Source organism: Sparus aurata, chromosome 1, assembly GCF_900880675.1.
Source record: "Sparus aurata chromosome 1, fSpaAur1.1, whole genome shotgun sequence".
NCBI lineage: Eukaryota > Metazoa > Chordata > Actinopteri > Spariformes > Sparidae > Sparus > Sparus aurata.
This window is the reverse complement of record NC_044187.1, coordinates 25,610,910-25,630,718: the sequence shown is the minus strand read 5'-3', so window position 1 is coordinate 25,630,718 and position 19,809 is coordinate 25,610,910. Positions and strand designations below refer to the sequence as shown.

General features: G+C 44.2%; 1 protein-coding gene across 1 annotated transcript in view; it reads left to right on the top strand.

Moving 5' to 3' along the window:
- Positions 1–18,292, top strand: part of tusc3 (tumor suppressor candidate 3) — an 86,087-nt gene extending 67,795 nt beyond the window's left edge. The window contains exons 8-10 of the mRNA XM_030428401.1: positions 5,542–5,616; positions 14,973–15,063; positions 16,379–18,292. Of these exons, the coding sequence (XP_030284261.1) occupies positions 5,542–5,616; positions 14,973–15,063; positions 16,379–16,394 (182 nt within the window). The 3' untranslated portion in view covers positions 16,395–18,292. The remainder of the gene's footprint in view (positions 1–5,541; positions 5,617–14,972; positions 15,064–16,378) is intronic.
- The last annotated feature ends 1,517 nt before the right edge of the window (positions 18,293–19,809 follow it).

Sequence of the window (19,809 nt, the reverse complement as noted above, 5' to 3'; positions counted from 1 at the left end):
TCGGCTACCAGCCCAGGCCTCAGTCTCAACCACAGTGTCTGCCAATCCTGAAATGTCCCCTTTCTGGGGAACCCGGCTGGCTTACAAGGCCCCACCGAGAAAGCGACGAGCCCGTCCACGTCCTGGCTCCCTGAAGTCAGGCCCTCAGTCGGCGGCCCGGTCGACACCTGCCAGTGGCCTTCAGTCGGCGGCCCGGTCGACACCTGCCAGTGGCCTTCAGTCGGCGGCCCGGTCGCCACCTGCCAGTGGCCTTCAGTCGGCGGCCCGGTCGACACCTGCCAGTGGCCTTCAGTCGGCGGCCCGGTCGACACCTGCCAGTGGCCTTCAGTCGGCGGCCCGGTCGACACCTGCCAGTGGCCTTCAGTCGGCGGCCCGGTCGACACCTGCCAGTGGCCTTCAGTCGGCGGCCCGGTCGACACCTGCCAGTGGCCTTCAGTCGGCGGCCCGGTCGACACCTGCCAGTGGCCTCCAGTCGGCGGACCTGATGGCGCCTGTTCCTGCCTGTGGCCTTCAGTCGGCGGACCTGATGGCGCCTGTTCCTGCCTGTGGCCTTCAGTCGGCGGACCTGATGGCGCCTGTTCCTGCCTGTGGCCTTCAGTCGGCGGACCTGATGGCGCCTGTCCCTGCTCCTCAGTCGGAGGCCCGGCCGAGGCCCGTCCCGGCACCTCGGTCGGAGGCCCGGCCGAGGCCCGTCCCGGCACCTCGGTCGGTGGACCGGCCGAGGCCCATGCCAAGTCCCGTCCCTGCTCCTCGGTCGGAGGACCGGCCAAGGCCCATGCCAAGTCCCGTCCCTGCTCCTCGGTCGGAGGACCGGCCGAGGCCCGTCCCTGCTCCTCGGTCGGAGGACCGTCCGAGGCCCATGTCAAGTCCTGTCCCTGCACCTCGGTCGGTGGACCGGCCGAGGCCCATGCCAAGTCCCGTCCCTGCTCCTCGGTCGGAGGACCGGCCGAGGCCCATGCCAAGTCCCGTCCCTGCTCCTCGGTCGGAGGACCGGCCGAGGCCCGTCCCTGCTCCTCGGTCGGAGGACCGTCCGAGGCCCATGTCAAGTCCTGTCCCTGCACCTCGGTCGGTGGACCGGCCGAGGCCCATGCCAAGTCCCGTCCCTGCTCCTCGGTCGGAGGACCGGCCGAGGCCCATGCCAAGTCCCGTCCCTGCTCCTCGGTCGGAGGACCGGCCGAGGCCCGTCCCTGCTCCTCGGTCGGAGGACCGTCCGAGGCCCATGTCAAGTCCTGTCCCTGCACCTCGGTCGGTGGACCGGCCGAGGCCCATGCCAAGTCCCGTCCCTGCTCCTCGGTCGGAGGACCGGCCGAGGCCCATGCCAAGTCCCGTCCCTGCTCCTCGGTCGGAGGACCGTCCGAGGCCCATGTCAAGTCCTGTCCCAGCACCTCGGTCGGAGGACCGGCCGAGGCCCGTCCCAGCACCTCGGTCGGAGGTTCGGCCGAGGCCCGTCCCTGCACCTCGGTCGGAGGTTCGGCCGAGGCCCGTTCCTGCACCTCGGTCGGAGGTCCGGCCGAGGCCCGTTCCTGCACCTCGGTCGGAGGACCGGCCGAGGCCCACGCCAAGTTCAGACCCTGCACCTCGGTCGGAGGCCCGGCCGAGGCCCGTTCCTGCACCTCGGTCGGAGGACCGGCCGAGGCCTGTCCCTGCTCCTCGGTCAGAGGCCCGGACGAGTCCCACGCCAAGTCCAGCGCCTGCTCCTCGGTCGGAGGCCCGGCCGAGTCCCACGCCAAGTCCAGCGCCTGCTCCTCGGTCGGAGGCCCGGCCGAGTCCCACGCCAAGTCCAGCGCCTGCTCCTCGGTCGGAGGCCCGGCCGAGTCCCACGCCAAGTCCAGCGCCTGCTCCTCGGTCGGAGGCCCGGCCGAGTCCCACGCCAAGTCCAGCGCCTGCTCCTCGGTCGGAGGCCCGGCCGAGTCCCACGCCAAGTCCAGCGCCTGCTCCTCGGTCGGAGGCCCGGCCGAGGCCAGTACCAAGTCCCGTGCCAAGTCCAGTGCCAGCTCCTTGGTCGGAGGCCAGGCCGAGGTCGTCTGCCGCCAGCGACCCTTTATTGGCTCACAGGCCACCAGCTCCCTGCGAACCTCTGTTGGTGGTCCGGCCAAAGCCCAGGAGGGTTTCCCAGTCAGCGATCCGGCCTCAAGAGGGCTTCAGCCTTCGCCTCCGCCGCCGGCCTCCAGTGGGTCCCAGCCCACGTCTTCGCCGCCGGCCTCCAGTGGGTCCCAGCCCACGTCTTCGCCACCGGCCTCCAGTGGGTCCCAGCCCACGCCTTCGCCGCCGGCCTCCAGTGGGTGCCAGCCCACGCCTTCGCCTTCGCCGCCGGCCTCCAGTGGGTGCCAGCCCACGCCTTCGCCTTCGCCGCCGGCCTCCAGTGGGTGCCAGCCCACGCCTTCGCCTTCGCCGCCGGCCTCCAGTGGGTGCCAGCCCACGCCTTCGCCTTCGCCGCCGGCCTCCAGTGGGTGCCAGCCCACGCCTTCGCCTTCGCCGCCGGCCTCCAGTGGGTGCCAGCCCACGCCTTCGCCTTCGCCGCCGGCCTCCAGTGGGTGCCAGCCCACGCCTTCGCCTTCGCCGCCGGCCTCCAGTGGGTGCCAGCCCACGCCTTCGCCTTCGCCGCCGGCCTCCAGAACGCCTTCGTCTTCATCGCCGGCTTCCAGAGCACCTTCGCCTTCGTCGCCGGCCTCCAGAACGCCTACGCCTTCGTCTTCATCGCCGGCCTCTAGAGCGCCTTCGACTTCGTCGCCGGCCTCCAGAGCGCCTTCGCCTTCGACTTCGTCGCCGGCCTCCAGAACGCCTACGCCTTCGTCGCCGGCCTCTAGGGGGTCCCAGTCCACGTCCCCGGCCTCTAGGGGGTCCCAGTCCACGTCCCCGGCCTCTAGGGGGTCCCAGTCCACGTCCCCGGCCTCTAGAGGGTCCCAGTCCATGTCCCCGGCCTCCAGTGGGTTCCAGTCCTTGCCTCCATCCTCCTGTTTGTTTGGACCTTGGCCCTCCTCCAGACCCCCTCCACCCTCCCAGGCTCACTTGGACTTATGTTTTGAGGGACATCTTGAAGCTGTCCCTTGAGGGGGGGGTACTGTCATGACTGTAGATCTGTCTGTTGTGTTCTTGTCTGGTTTTGTCTTGTGTTTTCTTGTATTTGATTTCCATGTCTCTGTATCTTGTCTTGTGTCTTGTTTTTCCCATGCCCTCATGTGTCCTTTAAGTTCTCCTGTGTTTTTCCTATGTTCCCTCTGGCTCCCTCTGTCCATTGCCCTGGTCCCTTCATGTTCTCATGTGCTCCTCCCCTTCGTTATCTCACCTGTTGGTCCACCTCACCTGTTCCTCGTCTTGTCATCAGTGTTTGTGTACTTAGTCTGTGTGTTTCCCTTCACTCCCTGTCTGGTCATTGTTCTTGTCAGCGTCTGTCTCGTCCATGCTCCCGTCCATGTTCCTGCTCCTGCTCCTGCTCCTGTCTGTCCCTTGTTCCCCCGTCTCTGGTATGTGTTTTCGGATTTTGGATTTTGCCATTTTCATTCTTGATTTGAACTTTGCCTTTGATTTGTACTTTGTCTTGCTGTTTTTGTTGCTACTTTGCCTTGCTTTCTTTTGTTACTTTGACTTTTGACTCCCTTGGTTTTTTTGAAATTCAGCTTTTGTTAATAAAGCTCGCCTTTTGTTCCCCATATCCTTGCCTCTCGTTTGTAACTGCATTTGGGTCCACCTTCCCCTTTCCATAGTCCCCCCTTTAACCCCCCAAGCTTGACAACTACACACTAAACACACTACACCAAACACTACATAACACACTAACTATACACTCCAAACACGCAAAATGTCACAAATCTCTCAACTCTCAATATCGCTGTCTCTACACCGACCGTCATTGCCTGTCATTTATCCGCCTCCGTCCCTCCCACAACTTCCTGTTCCTCAACAACCTAACTTGCTGCTTGGACGCTTTCGTGACAAAAGCCCGTTTTTACTGTTTGTTCCTGCACCAGACACAAAGTAAACGTGACGTCAATGTTCGCGAAAAAGTGTGGCGGACCCTAAGTCCGGTTTTGGACGTGCCGGTGGGTCCGGTCCGTCGACTCGGGAGGTGGGCCGTGTGGGTGAGCTAGCAGCTAGCTACACACGAACATCCACAGTTTCCGATTTCACTTTGTTGTCCGCGCGTCTCCGGATCTCCTCAGACCCGAACAGACTCGGTCCGTACTCTTTTAGTCTCATTAATCCACAACAGTCAGTTTAGATGCACAGAACAGAACGGGACCGAACCGCCGGCAAAATCCTGGTCCAGCTTGCGTCGCTGCAGGTATAAATCCGCTTGTTTCTTAAGGTGGGGGGTCGCGGTGGGCTCTGCAGTGATTGGCTCTGGTGCGCACGTGACTGTGGTGGCTCCGGTGGACAATGCTCGTGGAATTTGTGAAGCATTTATGAAATAATTTATTAACGGTATCATTGCAGTCCAAACAAATGCGAAGTCGCACACACTTGAACCACGCAGCAGCCATGTTGAAAGTCTCAGGTCAGTCTGATCCTGATCCGCAGAGATATTTGAGGCACACACACACAGACAGACAGAGATTCCTTGCTTTTATAGAGAGATATATATCAGTGCTACCAATAATATAGAACATCTTAATTGGGTTTTCAGGTTCCCTACCAAGTCCCAAGCTTTACAAAAAGAAATAGATCATTTGTAATAATTGCCACAGATAGAGAAAAGAAAATACAAACATGTAGAATGCATTGGCAGGTAAAAGATGATTCAAAATTAGCAGATCAAAAAAAGATATCATCTGCACACTGCCACAGTGACTTTTTGTCATAGAATCCTGGCTGATTGGCACAACATTTTCAGCCTTGCAGCAATTACTTTCTCACCTTCTTGTTAACAAGATACACAATCAAGTTGTTGGGATTAAATTGTTTTACCTTTTTACAACTGTGTGCTTTTGTAATTCATCAAATGTAATACTACTTGAAAGCATACTTTGCAGAAGCCAAGGCTACAACTTTGAAATATGTACACTGTCCACTTGTTATTCTGTTTTATCTGCCGAGTTAACATCACTGTAATGTGTGGGCTTAAAAAACAAACAACACAAAAAAAAAAAACAACAGCTTTGTATTGGGAATCCATTTTGATGTTTTCCTTCCATGGCTATGGTGCTTTCACTTCAGATTTAATTTAATAGATAAACAAAAACGTTTTGTTTATTTTTGTTTAGCCACATGAATACTTACTTTCTCTCCAACATAAAATAGCAGTGCTTGTGATTCATTCGAACAAACCTTTTCTCTCATTTCAAACATTTGGGTGAGACTTTGCTGATGGGTCACTTTCCCCCTTCTGTTTGAATTTAAACATTTTTGTGCTGTTATTAAACATGTGACAGATTTTCTTGCAAGTCTGCATGAGTGCTTCAGTGCGCATGTATGTACTGACCATGTGCAAATCTGCAAGTGCATATGTGTGTCCAGCAGTTCTTCCTGGGGCAGTGTGTGCACTCCCATCTTCTTCCTCTCCTCTATTGCGAATGTGTTGTTTCCTTGACAACCTTGTCCCAGATGCTGCAATCACCATGGGGATGGTTTTGCTAAATGAAGCTGCCACCTCCAAGGGAGACGTTGGCAAGAGGAGAAGTAAGTAGACAAGATTGTTTTCATTTTTTTTATTAGTCCATTTTCTTTCCTTTTTCAAGCTTCTGTTCCTCAGTTTTGGAGTTTTGTGAGTTGAGCAGGTGTAAGCAAGGTATGTGTTTATACTGACTGGCATACTGTTAGAGCCACCTTGTAACAACCAGGTAGGTGAGTTATCCTAGCATCACTGTGTGTACAGGTGTTCGAGAGGTTAAAATGCTTGCAGACCAAATAAAACCTGTAAAGCATTTATTCTTGGTGCAGCAATCTTCACTTTGTCGAAAGTGATTGAAGAGACTTCTGCAGTGTTTCACTTTATTTTTAGCCGTTGGCCTTCATCAGAGCATACACGGTAAACAATGGACAGGCCTGGAAAAAACAGCCAATCCCTTTCTAGTCATTGGCAGGATGCAGTACCTATAAGCTTCACCTTTGAGGAATTCTAGTTTATACGTATTGAATAGAGTACTGTAAGGCAGACAAATCAAAGCCGTACCTTTTTATACGGACAACGGGGCTACAGTTTATAGTCATACGTATTTATTACCATTGCAACCACAGTGCAGTTCTCGCAAGATTAAAAACAATTGGATGGATTAGCAATAGCATCGATATTGGCAGAGATAGTCTTAGCTGTCACTCAAACAAAAGTTCTTCTTGTATATTTAGACACTGCAGAGTTTATTCATGGTCAAACTGTAACCTTTACTTTACATTAAAAGCCACTAGACTTTTCTACTAAACTTTCCCATCCGCTGTGGCCGCTATTGTAGGTATCTCACCTTGACTTGTTTGACCACTTGCTCACTACACACTGCCCTGTTTCGAAAAGGAGCTGCGCTGCTTTTTGTAACCCCTATTATAGAGTGACTGCTGGCTGCCTGATCTGTACTGTGCATATGCAACTCTCATCAGAGATAAGAAAGAAGACAAATGTCAGCTATGAAAAAAAAACCTGTCTAATTCAGATTGTTACTAAGACTTTCTAAAACAAGTTTTAACGTCTTCTGGATGCAATCTTCTGTGGTATTTGATCTACTGATTTCTACTGTTTCTTGTTTTCCGGTACATTTGTTAAGTGGATTGTGATTCACCAGACAGAAAAAAACTAAGAAAAAGCAAACAGGGTTGCCTGGGTCTCCCACCTATCTATTTAAGAACTTCAAGCAAGTCCAGTTTCCTTTCTCTTGCACTAGATATACCATGACCTGGATGACTGAGAACCTTCAGACTTATTGCTAACACATTAAAATTTCCAATCGTCAAATGCAGGTCATAGGTTCAGGTAATGACAATAAATTCTCCTGGCTGCATTTTACAGTTTGGTTTCCTAGATTTATTAAAAAGGCATCCTCTGACTGCAACATCAAGACTCTATTTCAGACAGACCCTGAGAGCTGAGAGGATTTCCCTTCTATAAGACTGGACTTGCACTCACCAACTTCATAAGCATGTATTTTAAATTTTTTTTCGAGGCCACCTGCTGCCACTCTCTATAACCAGAAAATAACATTTCATTACATGACTTCACAATCTCTTCAGGTTGCACTGAATAAGACAAGTGTCTTTTGAGTCTCCTCTTGTGCTTTGTGCTTGCAAGCCTATGTTTTTTTCAGAATAGGTGCTCTACCTTTTGAGTTTACTGTAATTTACACCTTCAAGAACATGTTGTATGAAGTTACAACATACAGTTTCTTTGTGCTTTGTGCTGCTCCTTACCGCTAGTAGAAGACAAAACTCAACAGGTTACCTTTGATTTTTTTAAAGCGCTTACTACTACATAAGCAGCAGATTAAACTTCAGAAGGCATTCAATCACAATATCAGGACTATATTCTCTTAAGGAAATAGTCGCTGTGAAAACGCTTTACAGGAAGATCAGATGTAGCAAACAAACTTCTGATACTTCTGATATATTTTAGAAAAGAAACCCATTTGTCAACTTTGAATCTTTATGACTGAAATCTTCACCAACTCATAAGACGAACAGCTTTGAGAGAGAGGTATCTGTCAGGCATCTTTTGTGCTGAATCATGCTCTTGATGAGGTTGATTGATTTCTCAAATATAAAACCTAGAGATAAACTGAATGTGTTCATATGTATCTATAGGTATGATGGATTAAAAACATATAAGAAATGGTTTTCAACAGAAAAGGACTGTATTAAAAAAGTACTGTATTAACAGCTAGCAGGGTTCGTACGGGTGCTTGAAATCCTTGAAAGTGCTTGAATTTCAATGTTGTGTTTTCAAGGTCTGAAAAGTGCTTGGATTTTAGTTTAAGTGCTTGAAAGTGCTTGACATTATAACTCTGTGTCTTTTACAAAATTGGGATCAGACTGGATAATTAATTTCTGAAGTTTTTGCTATTATAGAATATAATTTTAGATGTTTACAGCATAATACAATGTACATAATTGTGATAAAAAGTGAAGAAAAAAATCACAAGTATATATATTCCTTTAGATACGTATTTTACCCCAGCAGTAAGGTGCTGGAAAATCTTAAAAATGACCCTTAAAAGTGCTTGAAAAGTGCTTCAATTTGACCTTGAAAAATGTGTACGAACCCTGAGCTAGACATACAGACTTAGCTGTGAGACCTTTGTACACACATACTCACACGTAGACACAGATCATTATCACAGTACTTTAATTAGTGGGATGTGTAATTGCATAACTGTCAATTAGCTGGAGCAGCTATCTGAAAATGAGAAGCACTTGTTACACTTTACAGTTAATCAGTAAGATGACCCTTCACCTGGACGATAACTGCCTCTGAATACACACTTATAGTATTTGAATATATCTGGGGAATGCTTGATTTCTTACAAAGAACCCTTTTTTTGTACTTGATTTGTGGTTGATAAACCTTGACTAGCAGGTTGATTGATGTTGCATTATCAAAATGAACCTGGTTTGGTTCAACAAGAAAATTATTTAGTGTGTTATTAATTACTCAAATTGATCTTGAGACAATTAAAATTTAGTTATTGCTTGCTTTAAAATGTGTGTGCTTTCAAAGTACAGGCAGCTAGTTTAAAACTGAAAAAGAGCTATAATCTATTGGATAGGTTTTTATCTTAAAGTCCGCGTAAAGCAAATTCAGCCATTTTCTTCTAAACACATTAACAAGGTCATAAATGTATTTCCTTAAAAAATGTAAAAAGCCATTCAACCATTTAGAATTTAATTTTAGAGCTAGGCTCACAAACTGTTTCAAAATTTCTGTGTTCAGGATTTAATGGGCGGGTCAGAAATCATGGCCGCGTAACGTAAGGCGGCCATGATTTGCATAAACCCGGCCCTGCCGTGGAAGTGGTATAAATACATTCAGTGCATTAGCTTCGGTGGTCTTGGATAGCATCTCTTAGAATAGTTTGCAGCTAGCTAACCAGTCAACCAGTCAGCTAAACAGTCATGTCTCCTCCACATCGCTCGTGCATCTTTCCTGGATGCCACAGTGTGCAGGGTAACAGCGCTGTTAGCTTATTTAAGTTTCCTAAGGATGACAACGTAAGGAAACGGTGGATCGATTTTGTCAAGAGGAGCTACTGTGGAGAGTTTAAAATCACAACCACCATCCATCTCTGCAGTGTCCACTTTACCCCCGATAGTTACAGCAACCATTTGGGCAATTAAATGCATTTTGCTGAAGGTGCAAATCCTGATCGTGATTTTACATTGTGCATCCTGTCATGCCCATGTAATGTTAGCAAATGTTATTGCATTTAATCATGACATGATTTTGCCTCATTCCCTGAGCAGAGTCCATCTGACAGCACAATGATAATCTACAGGTAATATTTTATGTGTAAATAAAAGGAATGATACAAATCATCACTCGTAAAAAATTAAGATTAAGATTATGAATGCGCCTCTGAGTGACATTGTACTTTATACATCCAGCCTTAAAAACTCCAGGAACTGTTACTTTGATTAGCAAGGAGGATTATTGCATAGGTAGCCTTTGCCGTTTTTGAGGTTATGCTTTACTATAAGATCTTGGGAGGACCTCTGTCTAGCTTCAGGCAGTTGAAAAGATTTCCTCAAAAGTCTAAGCAAGTTGTACACAGTGTAAAAAACAGAAAAGAGTTCACAGAGGGTGTGATCAATTGATGTCAAAGATGTCATGTGGCGTTTCTGTGAAATCTCAAATTCTTAAACGTTCAAAAATCAAAACTCCATATTTTTCGATTGTAGTGGCCTCATGCTGTGTATTTTATTACATGAAATTACATTGTCGGAAATAGAAATTACAGCGACCATGTAGGACCACTGATATGCTGTCATTTTACATCAAAAGAAAACAGAAATTATTTTGTTCCAACAATAAAAAACAACGAAAGAAATTGACATTGATCTCTTGATTGAAGTGCAGATGGTCACCTGACACCTCCCGATGAGTCATGATTTGAAGTGTTTAGCGTGAAGCCGCTCCTGACCACGTGACCACACGAACAGTATACTGGCTTTCAGTTTTTCTCTTAATGTCCAATTTCTTTTAAGGAGCGTTAGATATCAGATGGCCCACACTGGTAATTATTAGACACAGTTACATACAAATTAAAGTCAGTGTGATGAAAAAGTAGCTTGAGAAGCCTTTCAGTTGCCTCTGTGAGGCCACTCCCCCCCCCCAAATAAATCGTGAAATGTAATATAGATGTAAAGGTTTGCAATTTAAATGATAATGACTGTATAACTACTTCAAGACTTGTTTTTCTGTATCAGACTGAACAAGGACACACTGACACAGTCTACTTGCATACACAGAACGATTACCTGTGATATGCTGACATATCACGTGTACAGCACAGACTCATTTATAACTTCTCCCTGTGCTCAATCACTTCCACCAGGTTAATTTCTTCATCCATCTTTTCATTGTCCATCCCACTCTTTCTCGCTGTTCCTCTTCTTTCCTTCTCTTATGTGCAGAAGCGTACATTTTATTACAGCGAAAGCATACTAATGCTTCCAGAAACCTGTTACATAAACCATGCAGAAGAACAAAACAAGCTTGTATAGAGTAAATAGTTTTATATTCCGCGCACAGCTGTCATTGAATTGAAACACATGTGGACACACAAATTAGATAAGTGCATTATAAAGCAGCGTAGAGAATAGTCGTCTGTCATTAATGGAGAGAAGATTTGGTTTGAATGGGAGTGTAATCAGTGGATGTGGGTGTTAAATCCCTGGCATATACCTTCGAAATTGCTGAGTCAGAAATCACAGCGCACACACCGTTTTTCAGCAAGTGAGGTGCAGAACATGTAAATGGATTTACAAAGTGAGATAGACAGAGAGAAGGTGAAAGTGAAGCAGCCTCAAGTGTGAAACATTAAGGATGGGTTAGGGGCGTTGAACAGTCAGGAAAAGTGAGACGGTCTGTGAAAGAACAAAACACAGTAGAGACAACTAAAAAGCCGGGCCCAACCTGAAAATTACCATAGCTCTTGGGTGAAATGCCAACATTCTGCATAGCAGTGCACATTCACAACAACAGAAACCTGACAGGCAGACATGACCCAAAAATACAAAGACTTATTTTCTATTTATATTAGATCCTAATTTTGTGAAAAAAAAAAAGAATAACGCTTGCAGACCGGTGAAGAGCCAAAGTATAAAAAAAATGTATAGTGACATATTTTTAGGCAATTAATAATGTTTTAACAAAAGAACCAAGGGAAAATCCCAGTTTGAGATCATGGTAACTTCTCCATTCTCTTTATAGAAAGAACTTAAGAGGGGATGATTTGTAAATGCTTCACCTTTAGAACGTAGAGATGTGGGCAGCAGCTAATGATTATTTTCATTATTGATTAATCTGCCAATGATTTCACAGTCAGCCTGTAAAATGTCAAAATGATTGTGAAAAATGCTCATCACAAATTCCGAGAGCCCATACAGACATCCTCACATTGTTTCTTTTGTCCAACCAACAATTCAAAAACCAAATAATCTTTATGTACTGTCATTAATGACAAAGACAGCATTAAATTCTTACATTTATGAGGCTGGAACCGGTAAAATCTTTGACATTTTTGCTTGAAAAATGACTGAATTGATTATTAAAATAGTTGGCAATTAACTTTCTTTCAAATGACTAGAGGTCCAATCGATGTCGCTCTACTACATTTGCACAAAAACGAGAGGCCACGTTTAGATTGCATACTTTGTTGGACATGGTTAGTATTTAAAGAATCATTTTGCTATTTGTACTTACTACCTGGAAGCCCTGCTTCACTTGTAATTGAGGTACGAGGACATTGACAAGCCAAACAAAGAATGGTAACAGCTTTTTTCTGCTACAGTTTGACATAAAAAACAAAACAATTGTCAGAGGTTATACCTGTGGTTGAGTCACTTAATGTCTCTTGAAGCCTGATACTAATCACAGAATAAATTATGAAGAAGCATTTAGCATCACAATATCCATTCATATTTGTCTTCCTAATGTGATGGGCTTAGCTTAATATGTTTATTGGCCTCCTCGTGCTTGGAAAACGTACATTTATTTTCCTATGCCAATATATCATGATTTGAACTGAGCCAAGTCATACAGTCAAAAGAGGGATTACCACCTTTGTCATTGAGGGAAATCATTCAGCTTAAACAACTTGTCATTTGGCCAAGGTCATAAATCACTCGGCGTATTAGCATGCTTAGTGCGTATATATACAGGAGTGTCATTATCCACGGAAGCATACTAAGATACCTCTCAGTCATAATTGATGAGCTATGGGAAATACATCCCACCATACTTAATGAAGATACACAGACGTTCTGTCGCTCACGCACTCGCAGGCACATACGTAGATGTGGCAGCCCAGGGAGCACCGGGGCATATGAGCCCTCCTTGGAGATGTACTCTCAAATATGCAGTGCTCTCAATCAAGAGACTCAGTCAATGTCACGCACACGCACACACACACACACACACACACAAACACACCACTTTGTATTACAATACTTCTCGGCATTTTCTTGAATTAGATATCAGTGTGACCTTTGTTTAAACTCAGATCTGTCCTTTCACCTGTCAAAAAATTTATTTTACGTAAAGCATGATAGATTGATTTAAAGAATGTACCCATGTGGCACACCCATGTGGCACACCCACACATATAATGAGGAGGTGTCCTGTGTATTGTAAGTGTGTGTGTGTGTGTGTGTGTGTGTGTGGGCCTGTGGTAGATGACTCGGATTTGAATGTCATATCAATTGTTCTCCCTCTCTCTCTCTCTCTCACGCACACACGCACACACACAGAGCACAATACAGCCCCCGAGGTTGGTTGTGTTTGTGTGTGCATGTGTGTGTATGTGCAGTGATTCTTATGTTGAATTGAAGTTGTACGATATGTGTGTAAACTGAAAGAAAGAACAGAGGTTTAGTTTTATTGGACCTGACACTGGGCAATAGCAGCAGGTCTAAGTTACAGAACACATACACACATACAGAACACACCAACCACTGGAGTCCAGAAGATGATTGACAGCACATCGACACAAATTGACACTTAAAAATAACTTGAAACATTTTCACAGCCAAGTCTTTTGTTCTGACTCGCTCTCCCTCTGTCATACACACATGACTATACACACACACGCACACACACGCACACACACACACACACACACAGTGAGAGCAGGCGTGTATCTCACTGTTTAGTCTCCAGGAGAGGTCCTCATCCTAATCCCTGATTAACAATATCAGTTGGTGGTGACAGTTTAATTTAATACAGTGCTTTTCAAGGATTAGCCTCTACATGAGGGTGTGTGCACACACTCATACACCCACCCGTGCAGACACACACAATTCCTCCTGCAGATTAAAGATCATGCTTATGTATATTACACTTTGTGTTTGCAGCTATTATCATCTTATTTCCTCAGTGGCTATTCAGTTTTGTGCAGCACAGCATGGTTGATGATGAGAAGGAGGAAGTAGCACAGACAAGTTGAAGGATTGCTTAAATAAAGGTAAATATTAAAAGGCTTTGGCTTGATGAGGAGCTGGTAATGGAGCTTGGTAATGTGTTAGATTCTCCTAGCAGTTTAGCAAATATCTTGTTTTTTGGTTTTTTTTTTCTCAGCAGCATTTGCTCCCAGTGTGCTGGCCTGTGTAGGTGCCTTCGTGTGTGTGTGTGTGTGTGTGTGTGTGTGTGTGTGTGTGTGTGTGTGTGTGTGTGTGTGTGTGTGTGTGTGTGTGTGTGTGTGTGTGTTTGTATGTGTGAGCCACCAACATGAAGAGAAGAGGATGCTTTCAGTGTGTACCATGTCTAAACCTTGCCAGCACATTCAATTTGAACAGAGATCAAACAGAGAGTTACATCAGCGGTTCTAATGTGCATGAAATGATTTTAAATGGTTGCCTTTAGCCAGGAATCAAATATCCTCACAGGCCATAGTGTAATTATTATTATGCATACATCAGGGTATCTGTAGGACCTGCAGAAAGTTGGGAAAATATGGAAACTCAAAGGCCTTTAGTAACTTTAGTAAGAGAGAAAAAGAGGATCCCCATGTACTTTTCTTTTTTTCTTTTTTGATACCATATGTTTAAAGTTGCTTACATTTCTTTGTCTTGGTCTTGAATTGTTGTATTGTGAGCCATCACCACTCCAGCCAATGTTGTTTCCTTTATCAAACAGATAGTAGTTAATAATGTAGTTCATAATCCCACACTATTCGCTGTCCTATTCGTTACTATCGCAACCAGACTGCCGTTCTATAAAGATCAATATTAGCAAGGTCAGCAATCAGAGTCACTCATACAGAAGTTGTTTTTGGAAAGGAGCTTTTATTTATAGGGAAACTGTAACCTGTACTCTACATTTACTGCCACTGGACAACTTTATTACTTAACTTTCCCTTTCCGAAACATGCACACCAGATTGATTCTCCAGTAAGTGGCCTTGACCAAGGCACTGGCTAAGATCTGGAGTTGGTCCCCACGTGGGAACGTTGCTCACTGCTTCCTCGGGATGGGTTAAATGCTGAGTACCAGTTTCAGTATCTTGTACATTGTATGTCACGTGATCAAATGGAGATTCTACCTCTTCTTCTTATATATATATATGGCAAACAATGTGGCTAATACTGTCAGCAAAGAACTGAAATACACTGTAAATGGGCTCTTAACCTTGAGAAGACATTTTGGCAGGTCCTTACAATTTTGCCTGTTTCAGGGTTAAAACTTGGTTTTGAGATATGAGGTTACAATTACTTTTATTTGAGAGAAAGGGTAAGAACTGGGGTTAACAATTTAGGCGTGATAGACTTTGGGTAAGAGGCCAGAGAATAAATTATGTCCCGTTCCTCACTGTGGGTGTGTGTTTCTTTCTCTCTTTCCAGTCATCTGCCTGGTTGGCCTTGGCCTGGTGGTGTTTTTCTTTAGCTTCCTGCTCTCCATTTTCAGGTCCAAGTACCATGGATACCCCTACAGGTAACTATAGCAACTGTACAGTGTCACAGCACAGATTCTTGCACAAGTTTCATCGAGCTTACTCAACAGTTATTCAAACACAATATACAAGTGTACAATGAATCTTAAAATCACTGAGGCTGACGTAAAATCACTGAAAAGTTATTGCAGACATAGTGCAAAAGTCCAGGCCAAAACAGGATCCATCCATTCCCATTATTTCATTGATCCTAAGACAGCTGTTCGATTGAAAACACTCCCTTCAAGAAAGCCACAGCGCCAAGCTTTTTGTCTCTGGAGGCCAATCTCACAGCGTAAACTTCAGTAGAGATTTGCAGTGTGACTTTGGTGACTCAAATGTTTCTTTGATGTTTTGCAGTACACTCAGTTCACAGTGTATTCCCACATCTTTCTTTCCCTCGATGTAAGACCTACAGAAAACATGGAAGTTGTCTGTAGATCGTCATATAGTGAATGTGTTTGGACACTAAAACCTTTCAGCTTAGTGAGCCAGAACAGCAGCGATTTGGACCCACTTCAAGCTAAAGGTCGCCACTACATAAAAGAGATTTAATGTGCGACAGACAACACTCCACATGTCTACGTTCACTTCTCTCCCACTGCAGCAGCTCTAGGATATTACAGCAACTACAAAACAAAATCTCCAGCTGCAGCAACTCCCCTCAGGAACAAGACAAGATTTCATTCAAATTATGGGTTATCTTGTTAGTATCGGCCGTTAGAAGCAGGTAATAATCAGTTATCAGTAACAGCTGAAAAAAAATCCATGTCATGCATCTCCACTGTTAAGCAACAAAGAACAACCAAGGATGCATTCAGAACCATCTCATAAGAGGCAGTGGCGAGAGCAGCTGCGTACTGTATTTAGTGTGACGAGCAGCTTTCACTTAACTGCTGTTTATGCTTGAGCTGCAAGAAATAGTATTTTAATTTGCTGTTACGTTTGACCTTGACTTACCATTAATTATTGAAGTGCATGTTTTGAATTTTTAATTGCGTATAGACATGTTTAAAGGCAGGCGACCACTAGCACTCCTCAATTTCCTTTCCTGTTTGACAGATTTATGCACCTTTTTTTCCCTGATTACATGTTTCGAGAAACAGTTTGAACCTGCTGTAAGCATTTTCAGAAAAAATAATCATGAAAAGGTGCAGGCTTTTAGTTTTATCTTTTTGCCTCAGCTAAAAATATGTGTTGTTGTTGTGCAACAACAAAACAATTTATTTATATCCCATCCTGTTTCTCTCTCCTTTCCCCTCTTTGTGTTTCTCTTTTCCCCTTCTCTACACTGTTTAATTCTCTGCTGTGTCTCAGCTTCCTTATTAAGTGAAAAGAGACAGAAGAGGAGGTCAGAGGACAGCGAAGAGGCAGTAGGTGAGAGGAAGAGGAGTTGAGAAGATACTTGAAGAGGAGGTGGCAGCATCTAGAGTGGATGGCAAGGTTTTTTTTTGGTGTGTTTTTTTTTATCGACTGCAGTCATAAACTGAAAAGAAAATAAATTAATCCTTCTTACACTGGAAAATAAAGGTGTTTGGCATGTCTCTGTATTTTTGTCATTTCTTTCCTGGAAATTTCTTTCCGTTGCCTTGTGTATTGAATAAAGTGGGTAGATGCACTGACCTGTGGATGCTCTGTTTTCCATCCATGTATTGTGTCCTATTCATGGAAACTGTGACACAGCAGGTTAGAAAGATGGTTCATGTGGCAAACGCTGAACACAGAAAGCACAGAGCTGAAGTTTTAAGTGTAAAATTAGTTTGAAAAACTCCACAGATTCAATCTTTTCAAGTGCTTGTCACGTCTTTGTTTCTTATGGTGACAGCACATGCAGCATTTCAGAGAAACATTGATAAAGATACTCATCTCTTCCTGGTACATTTCTGCTACAGCTTTAGATTTGAAACTCACTCAGACTCTGTTTCCTGGGGCGAACAGTTTTGAATTATTATAGCTGGAATATGAATGGCTCAAACAATGAACACTCTGCAGATTTATACAGACGCGTATGGAACAAATCCAGTCATTTATCACAGGCTGTAAGGCTTTCTCGCTCAGTAATTCAGTACCTAAGTAAGAACTTTGTGTCTAATGTTCAGGCTTAGACAGGGTTTACTCTGAATGCAAGTGTGGTTGCAATTGATTTTCTTGGACTAGGACCAAAATTTATTACTTTCCTGACTCAAACACTATAAGCTCACAGAGCGTTCAAGTTAAATGTGTCTGCAAAATGTACACTTCAAGAGTAACTTTTCATTCTGTATTTTAAACTGACAACTGTAGGAAACTAAATTAATGTTATGTTAAAGAAGACCTATTGTGCTTTCACAGTGTTATAAAGCTTCTTGTGCATGTAAAAGATCTTGAAAGTAAAAAAAAAGTCTGCAATAATTGAAGCTCCTCTCTCCCACAGAAAACACTGCTCCTGACACGCCTCGTCAGTAGTTCTGCCTTTAATTTTGTGACTTTGTGACATCACACTATGTCACAGAGTCACACATGTGTATCATGTATGCCTAGCAACTAGTTTGTCACGTATGAATTGAGATTGGACAGCTGCTTCTTTGTTATTAGCAGTGCTGGCTCAGGTGTGTGTGAGCTGACCAATCAGTGGACACTGGGTAATTTGGAGGATGGGGGGACCTTAAAGAGACAGGAGCTAAAACAGAGTGTTTCATACAGAGGGGGAATATAGTACTGCACCACTGGACAGTATGATAAATCTGATGATTTTTGAGCACTAAAGCATGTAAACCTATTATAGTAGCAGCACAAAATGAAAGTAAAGCATAATATGTCTCCTTCGAGCAAAGATTGGTGTTAAATTTTAATAATCATCTGTGAGACTGAAGAAATCCCAAGATGTGAGTGTTTATCGACAACACTTCAAATTCCCAGTCTTACTTTTCACTGCACTCCATTAGAATTCACTTCTCACTGCACCGGCACCAAACTTCAATCACTGATGCAAAATAGTAGCACATAAACTGAGTTCACAGAAGACTGGCTGCAAGTGCTGTAACTTTTTTCTAGCTGAATGTGAGAAGCATACGGAGGTCATTTGGAGAATACATACATTTCTAATTTGTTCACTTGTGGACTGCCCACTGAAACGCTTGAGTGGGCTGGAGCACTGAAACCATTTATGTAACCTGCTGTGTGTGGGCGGACAGAGGAACAGTACTGCACATACACCGGCTTTGACAAATGTAATAAAAATATTCCCTCTCAGACTTCCCATTCTTGTCTATTTCTGTTCCCAAACATTTGAAGAGTCAACCATTGTCCGCCTGTGCGTGCGTGCGTCCGTCCAAGCTGATCCCACCAAAACAGAAATATACATTGAGCTCAAGACTGTAAACTGAGTGACTCACTGTATTCTCAGCTTTTCCTTCCCTTTTTTTTATAGCCAAGAAGTGCAAAATATTTACCTTTGTGAAAATGATTCAGTTGGCTATTGACTTGTTGAATAGTGTATTTCAGTTTGCCAGTAAATGCTCTGACTCTACGTACTTGAAGCCTATTTCTTTTCACTGCAGGGAGATGGTATTCATAGAATAATTACTTTTAGCAAGATAGTAACATACATAGCCAACTTGTAAGAGATGAGAGATCATCATAACAAGTAACACTTGGTCATTTGTACTGGTACATAACTTCCTTCCCTACAGTGAGTATATTTATAGTAATAATCAACGGCATGCCATGACACAGTCGGCTGATTGTTGGACAGACACAGAGTAAGATTATTTCTGTGTTGAGGATGTATCAGTGGCAGGTAGGAGTAAAACAGAATTTAAATACATTTAAATGAACCAGCAGAACTGTGCTGATTGCCATCACCGAGAGCAGACATTCCCATCTGTTTCTCCTCAACTCTTGGCCTTTACGGTGTAGTAGAAATAAGCAGAACAAATGTCACCTTCGGGGGGGATAAGTATTGGCAAATGGAGTGAAATCATTGAGGACATTGGATAGAGGGCAGTTGTGGATCAAAAGACATAATTACATACAGAATCTCCCACTGATTCAAAAAGTCACACTTTACATGCTGACATTAGACACGAGTCTTTTGGAATTGGTGTGTTTCATTAAAAGATTGAGACACAGCAGGTTCTCTACTAATGTGAAAATTATATCCCAGCTAAAACGTGTTAAGTTGATGAAGATCTTGGAATCCACTTTAGGCTAGTGTTGTATAATAGGCTCTTTGTGTGTGTGTGTGTGTGTGTGTGTGTGTGTGTGTGTGTGTGTGTGTTAAAAAAAACACAAAGTATTAAGAAACACAACTATGCACATAAGTACATATATAATCCAAACATGGATATGATTAAAATAAAGAATTCTAACACACCAAAGACAGATACAATGACTAGTAATGTAAATGCAACCAGAAAAGCCTGCAACAGTAAATCCACAGTAACAAACACAATATATGCTAATTACAAACATACAAACATAAACATACATGTGCATGCACACAGCCAGAGGGTTCGGAATAGATCCAGTGTACAGCAAGATAAATAATACAATCTACATAAAGTCTTGAGTTTTTTTCCTAAATCAAAGCTAGTTAATGTTAATTGTACTAAAATATGCAATATATTTACACCAATCTGAGAAACCAGATTTCTCAATTTCATGGGGACCAATTCCAGTCACACTAACTTCACTTCAGCTTAAAGGGATAGTTCAACATTTTTGAAAATTGGCCCATTGCCATGATCCCTCTAGTCATAGCAGTAGGT